Genomic DNA, 7657 nt, shown 5'->3' with positions numbered 1-7657 from the left:
TGCTTAAACCTCTAATTATTTATTATGCCCTAATTGGCAGCCTGTCTTCGAAGCAATGAGTGTTCGTCCCAAGACGCCTTTCGAGAGGAATTCGGCGCTGTCCGTGGTCAAACGTCGGGTTTAATTCCTCATCTGGGGCACGGGCTTCATTCCTCATGGAGAGGGCACAACACGAGTAACTCTCCAACTTTCTTGTTGGAGGCAGCAATTATTCACCAACACGGTTTAATGTTCAGAGTCCTTTCTTTAAAGGGATGCTCAAGAAGGGACATGTAAGTCCGTTCAATGTGCAGAAGTGAAGGCAGATGCTCCTTTCTTACCACTTCTCCAAAGGAACACTCACCACTAAAAGTTGTTTTCCTTCCCACTGAAAGTAGGAAAGCTTCAAAAATTTTGTGCACGCAGAAACTGTTTCAAAATAAGTTCACCTCCATGGGGTCCGTCCACCTCTCCTCCCCCGCCTCCTAATTGCCTTTTTTTTTTCCTTCCAAGTCTGTATTATACTTCTTCGGGTTGCGCCAACTATTTATTTATCTTTATTCTTTCCTTTTCTTTTCATTCATTATTCTCTCTCCCCCTCTTTTTTCCCCTTGTGTGTGTGGCTCTTCGGGCTGATCCGTAGCTTGTTACCACCCACTGCACGCTCCCTCCTGCAGCCGAGGTGTTTCTATACAAACTTCAGCGTCCAGTTGTCATATTAATTATTACACTGAGTAATGACTGAAATAGTCAAAATAAGGGGAGACTCAAGAGAGCTTTTTCTTGCTGCTCAAAGATTCAGCAAAGAAGCCTTGCAACAAAGCACTAATTGGTCCCCAGAAATACTCTGACAAGGCATGGAAGATAGGTTTCATAAAGCCCAGCAATTGTGAAGGGGGAAAAGATCCTTGAATAGACCCCACGCTTCTTTTCTAAACTCTCTTGCTGAGCAAAAAATGGACTGCTTCTTGAATACTGGACTGATCTTGAATGCTATACCCAGCAGAGAAAAAAATGCACCATTTATTGTAAGTTTTTTTCCAGCTATTCATGTGTTCTATGTGGAGAATAAGCTGGTTTTGTTTACCATGAAAGACCTTTTACTTTATTTTCACTCTTGGGGGGGAGCTGGAAGAGGGGGGTGGCAAGGGGAGGGAGAGAAACACATGTGCCCAAATCCAGAGGAGCTGCCTACTGTAACAAAATGGAGTGTAACAAATCCTACAGAAGTCCCCAATGTATCGATTCTTTGAAGTCTATATATATTAACAACTTTCGTTCTGCTTTTCCAAGGTGACATTTAATCATAACATAAATGGCCTTTAAAAAGGGAGGTGGGGGGAAGCATACCAAAGTTTTAATAATAATAATAATAATAATAATAATAATAATAATAATAAAGGACTTCCAAAGAGCTCATGAATGTGATTGTAATTCAGGCACAGAAAAAGCTGCAATAAAATAATGAGTACCTGGTTTAAAAAAAAAAAAATCATGGGGGAAAGAAAGATAGAAAGAACAATAGAAAGAAGGGGAAGGAAGGAAGGAAGGAAGGAAGGAAGGAAGGAAGGAAGGAAGGAAGGAAGGAAGGAAGGAAGGAAGGAAGGAAGGAAGGAAGGAAGGAAGGAAGGAAGGAAGGAAGGAAGGAAGGAAGGAAGGAAGGAAGGAAGGAAGGAAAACAAAGAAAAAGAGGAAAAGAAAAGAAAGGAAAAAAAAAAAAAACAATGAAAAGGTTGAGGGCTATTTATCATTATGTTAGAATTAGGAATTTTGAAGTGCAGGAGCAGGACCATGCACACAAGTGGGTAGCGGCGGGGGCCTTGCAGCAATATTTGTTATCTGTATATCTGACAGCCTTGGACTTTTTGCTCTGTGGAGCAAGCAATGTGGGGAGATGCTGAGATTGGCATTACTGGGGCAACGTGAAGGATGGGCTTGTTCCACTGCAGTGTGGATGGCACAGGGAAGGAAGGGCTCTGTCTCCATCACTGCCTGGTGACAGGGAGCTGGAAAAGCTGGGCAAAGACAGGCAAAGGGTTGATGCACAGTTACATGTGGTGACCTCAGGGACTGACAACTTTTGCCTCTCTAAGAGCTCTCCTTCAGACTGAAGAACTTTGGACTCAGGAACTCTTGTCCCATTTTGCGTTCTGGAGAAAAGAACGGGAACCTCCATGCTGTTGTCAGCAACTCCATGCTGTGGTGTTTCCATGCCAGTTCTTGAAGCAACATCAGAACAATTACTCTAAGCACATTTACAGCTTACAGGGTAGCAATTCCTTTGGTAATTAATTTCCTGATCTCTGCTGCCCCATTCCAGAGTACTGGGAGGTGAATATCAGCATTTATGTGTTCCCATTCTCTCACTCCTATGATGTCATACCATGAGTAGATGATGCACTGCATCTGGAGCTCCTGATGCTGCTTCTAGCATAGTGATGTCAGACAGAGGATGTCCCTGAGCAAATCACAGTGTAATAAAATGGTTGGGCTGGAAGGGATCTTAAAGCCCACCCATTTCCAAACCTCTGCTGTGGGCAGGGCAGTCACCCAGCAACTCAGGCTGCCCAGGGCCCCATCTAACCTGGCCTTGAGCACTTCCAGAGATGGGCATCCATAGCTTCTCTGGGCAAATCATCAAGAAAGTGTTGAATGGAATGCAAATTCAATATGCAGAGACTAAAAACAAGTGCTGTATCCTGTCTGCATGTGTCCTGTAAGAGAAGATCAAATAATTTTCTATGTTTGATGGGACAGTAAGCTAAAAATCAGAACAAAAATCAGTGATCAGTGAAGAGGACTCAGAAGTAAAAGATTTGCCAGAGGTTAGACCTCACAGACACACTTAATCATTTCCATCATACAATTGCCTTAAGGAGTGCCACGATAATTTGCTCAGACACCATCCAGTGGGTGCACAGTACAGTTCTGCCATTTTGTACTGTTGCTGACACCCAAGCGCTTAGCAAGAATCAGGGCTGCAGTGGCAGAGGGGGGGCTCTTTGCAGCTCCAGGCTGTTGTGGGTGAGGTCTGCAGGGCCTGCAGAGCTGCTTTTTGCCCTCATTTCAATGGACACCTGAGCAGACTGCGCTGTGCAGGTCAACTCCCACCATACCTTCAGGCTGCTGTGAGCAGTGGACACAACTTGCTGGGAACTTCCTAGGGAGGTAATCCCCACCCTTGCTAATGCTACTGCCAACAGCCCTGCTGTTTAGAGCAACAGGTAGCACTAATTTCTGAGTTTTCAGAGTGGAGAAGGACACAAAAAGGTGGGGAGCAATATTCAAAACTGTGTGACAGTCTTGCATGGATACATGGATTTGTGCAAGCCAGGAGGGCAGGAGAAGTGCTGAGCCTGGCCGTGTGCCAATGGTCATGGCCATGTGGCTGTGTTCCCCTGGCTGTGTCACCCAGGATCCCCATGCTCTCATGATACCATCACCTGCTTTAGGGAGGATAGAGTATCCAGGTAAATAATGGGAAATGGGATTTGGCAGTCATGGGTGCACTGACTGCGCACATCCACTTGTTTAGCCCCGGTGAACACCCCGAGCCTTTATGGTGCCCCAGGAAACACAATCACTCTCTGCGTGCTGCAGCCGTCCTGTGCCCGAAGGACCCCAGCATTGTGAGTGACAACTGGGACCGAGCATCCCGGGGGCTACGCGAGCCCTAAGTCACAGCCACCCCCACCTCAGAACCGCGCCCCCCGTGCACCCCACGTCCCCCATCCCCGCGCTGTCCACGCGCGCCACGACCCGCCCCGTCGGGCCGCTCCCCCCTCCTCCTCCTCCTCCTCCTTCTCCGCCACCGCCGCCGCCCGGCCCGGCGCCCCGGCGCGGGTGTTTGCTCAGGGCCGGGAGCGCGGCACGCGCCGAGCGCACGCACTTGCAACAACAAACCCGGGAGGGGCGGGGGCGGGGGGAGCGGACCCCGGGGGGGCGGGGGGGGAGGCGGGCCGCGCGGCGGGCAGCGCGCGTGCGGCGGGGGGGCGGAACGGGGGGCGGGGGGGGACTGGGGGTCTATAGGGGGGTGTGGATGTTGGGGGGGTACGTGTCGTGTTCCCCTGCCTGCCCCCACCGCACCCTCCTCCCCCCCAAAGTGCTGAAGGGCGGCGGCGCCCCGCGGCCGCGGAGCCGGGGAGCGTGGAAGGCGCAAGGTGCAGAGCGTGCGTGTGTGCGGGGGGGGAGGGCGGGGGGCAGCGCGGGCGTGTGTGTGCCGGAGAGGGGAGAGGGGGGGGGGGGGGGCGAGCCCCGTCCGCCCCTTATAAGAGACACAATCCCCGGCCGCCGTTTTGCAAAAGGGGCTTTGCAAAGCAGCCCGCGCACACGCGAGCGCCACGAGCCTCCCCGCCGCCGCCGCCGCCGCTCGGAGGGCGAAGGGAGGGGGGGTCCGAGCCGCCCGGCTGCCCGCCCGCCCGCCGCCCTTCGCGGCCGCTCTCCCTTCTCCGTCTTCCGCGCGTGACGAGCGGGAGCCGCCGCTCCTCTCTCTCTCTCCCCCTCCCCCTCCTCTCTCTCTCTCCACCTCCGGCGGGGGGGCAACGGGGAGCGCCCCCGCCTCGCACGACGCCCCCGCGCCCATGGCCAGCGGCAGCCCCGCCGGGATGGCCAGCGGGCAGCCACCCTTCCTGCAGCCCGCCTGCTTCTTCGCCGCCGCCGTGGCCGCCGCCGCCGCCGCCGGTCCGCCGGGGCCGCCCCCGGGGGCGCCGCCGCCGCCGCTCCCCGCAGCTGAGCCCGGCGGGCGGGCGGCCGTCTCCCGGCGGGAAGCCCTCCGCGGCACGGGCCGCAAAGCGGCAGCGCTCGGCCTCGCCGGAGCTGATGCGTTGCAAGAGGGCGGCTCAACTTCAGCGGTTTCGGCTACAGCCTCCCGCAGCAGCAGCCCGCCGCCGTAGCGCGGCGCAACGAGCGGGAGCGCAACCGCGTCAAGCTGGTGAACTTGGGCTTCGCCACGCTTCGCGAGCACGTCCCCAACGGCGCGGCCAACAAGAAGATGAGCAAAGTGGAGACGCTGCGCTCCGCCGTCGAGTACATTCGAGCCCTGCAGCAGCTGCTCGACGAGCACGACGCCGTCAGCGCCGCCTTCCAGGCCGGCGTGCTGTCTCCCACCATCTCGCCCGGTTACTCCCACGACATGAACTCCATGGCGGGTTCCCCCGTCTCCTCCTACTCCTCCGACGAGGGTTCCTACGACCCGCTCAGCCCCGAGGAGCAGGAGCTGCTGGACTTCACCAGCTGGTTCTGAGCCGGCCCCGGTAGGTGGGTGCGCGAGGACGGCCGGGGAGGGGGTTCCGGCGCTCCCCGACTGCTCTTTCCCCGTCGGTTCTCTCCCTGGCGCGGCTCTGACCTCCTCTCTCTCTTGTCGTTTCAGGACGCTCGCGAAAGGGGAGATAAGCGCCTCTCCCGCAGCCACGCTCGCAGAGCACCCCGCCGCCGGCCCACCACCAACTGTTGCGTTTTCCTCTCCCCCGCCGTCGGAGGGCGGTGCGGGCACGGCTCTCGGCGGGCGGCTGCGTCCCCGCGGGGCGGGCGGGGCGGCCACCCTCAGTCCGGAGTCCCGAACCCCTTTCTGTGCCCCGCGGTGGCCCCGAGGAGCCCTTTCCCTGCTGCCTGTCTACTCCGTGCGGCCGCTCCGCGCTTTCTGGACCACGTTTCCCGGTGTTTGTGGAGATGTCGAGATGAAGCTATGCTGTACTCAAAGAACCCCCCCCTCCTTCCCGACCCGTTCCAGAGTCTCCTTCCGTCTGACCTTTTTTTTTTTTTTTTTTTGTCATAAAATGCTTCCAATTTTTTTTTTTTTTTAATTATTTTGGTGAATTTTTTTATTATAAGAAAATCTATTTGTATCCTCCCTGACCAGTTTGGGGATATATTAAGCTATTTTTGTACATAAGAGAGAGAGAGATTTATAGAGGTTTTGTACAAATGGTTTAAAATGTGTATATCTTGATACGTTTTTTAATACACGATGCTTTTACCTCTCGGTGTGTAGACATGCGGTCGGCGTTACTTTCCCGCTGCCATCTCGGTCCGTGCTTTTGTCGAGGCCTTGGACTCCCTCCAGCTGTACTTTAGCACCGACGTGTCTTACTTTATAGAAACTTTGTTAATGTATTAATAACGTTATTAAACTGTGTTCCGAGGGAACGACGTTTATGCAGCTATTGTCCAAACGCAGAAGGGCGGCCGTCTGTTTTTGTATGCTGCCTTTTGGGGGAAAAAAAAAACAAAAACAAAAAACAAGTGATAATACTACAAGTAAGGAAACAACCGGCCCTGCTGGCACTGCCTTTTTCGTATTGCTCTATGACAAGCTCACCAGGCCCTGTATAACCCTGTTTTATACAAACTAGTTTCGTAATAAAACTTTTTTTAATTGAAACGCTCGGCTGCCTGCTGCACGTACTTGTGTTTTGCCACTGACAACAGTGAATGTAAGGATGAAATGTTGAAGGATCCTGTGGCAGAGCTGAGCTACCTATGAAGTGTTTGTATGTGATAGATGTACCGTGTATGCCTTTATATAAATATGCAAAGATGGAGCGGTATCACCATTGCTTTCTTGCCCTACTGTGCAATCCCAACCCTAAAGGTGATGGATGCTGTGTCACCCTCTGCGTGTCCCTCAAGGGATGGAGCCCCAAAATCAGGTGCTGCACCCCATCCCTGTGCTGGCCTGGCTGCATACATAGAGTAGAGGGAGGGGGGAGGAAGGCAGGGTGCAAGGGGAGAAAATAAATAAATACCGTAGTAGGAATGGGTGGCAGCTCTGAGACACCGGGCTTTCTACACTTGTTATTCTGCCCAAACAGCGTGATCTGCGTGTAAAAGTACCCAATTACCAAGATTCAAAAAGAAATTGGACCCCTGCCCCCCCCCCCCCCCCAATCCCCCTCCTCTTTTTCTTTCCCCCCCCCCCCCCTTTTTTTTTTGGCTGGCCCGCTTGTTGTCAGTGAGCACGGACGTGACCAGAATCCGCCTCCTGCTCCATGCCCAGCTCCAGCAACATTGCACATTCAGTTGGCGTGCACCAAGCCGAGCGGAAAGCAAAGCGCAAAATGCATCTTCCAAAAAGAAAAAGAGGGAGAAAAAAAAAAAAAAAAAAAAAAAAAAAAAAAAAAAAAAGCCAACAAAGAGCAAAGAGAGCTGCGATGTGTGTGTGTGTATTTGTATGTATTTGAGTGTGTGTGTGTGCAGTGCTATCCGCCCAGCCTCACTGTGCGGGGATGCGTTGCTTTAAAAAGAAGAGGGAAAAACTTTGGTGGAGCACCCCGGGTTGTGTGTTTGTGCACCCTCACATGTAGATGTGCAGATATGTGTGGACATCTCAATGACGGAGTCATTATGGTTGGAAAAGTCCTCTAAGATCATCCAGTCCAACCTTCCACTTACCACCACTGCTGCCCACTAAACTATATCCCTTAGTACCACATCTACCCTTTCCATAAACACCTCCAGGGATGGTGACTCCACCGCTTCCCTGGGCAGGCTGCTCCAACGTCCAATGTATTGTGACCTCTCCACATTGCCTTCCAAGTGCACTCCCTGCAGCCGCACACCCCGAAGTGACCAGTGCCATTTCCCTGGGGGGAGCTCGGGGTTACCCCTCATTGCTCCAATGCAGCACTCCCTGTTTAGGAGTCGATGTTTAGTTATGAAAATAATAACCACTATACACCTC

At 53.2% G+C, this 7657-nt stretch overlaps 1 protein-coding gene across 1 annotated transcript; it reads left to right on the top strand.

Moving 5' to 3' along the window:
* Nucleotides 1-4559: 4559 nt before the first annotated feature.
* Nucleotides 4560-6429, top strand: ASCL1 (achaete-scute family bHLH transcription factor 1). Its single transcript, XM_048957177.1, is given in 4 exon segments — nucleotides 4560-4700; nucleotides 4702-4812; nucleotides 4814-5231; nucleotides 5348-6429. Coding segments are annotated over 3 exon segments (660 nt in total). The 3' UTR covers nucleotides 5222-5231; nucleotides 5348-6429.
* The last annotated feature ends 1228 nt before the right edge of the window (nucleotides 6430-7657 follow it).

Source organism: Lagopus muta, chromosome 1, assembly GCF_023343835.1.
Source record: "Lagopus muta isolate bLagMut1 chromosome 1, bLagMut1 primary, whole genome shotgun sequence".
In the NCBI taxonomy this organism is placed as follows: Eukaryota; Metazoa; Chordata; class Aves; order Galliformes; family Phasianidae; genus Lagopus; species Lagopus muta.
The sequence above is the reverse complement of the archived record's forward strand: the minus strand, read 5'-3'. Positions and strand labels throughout refer to the sequence as shown.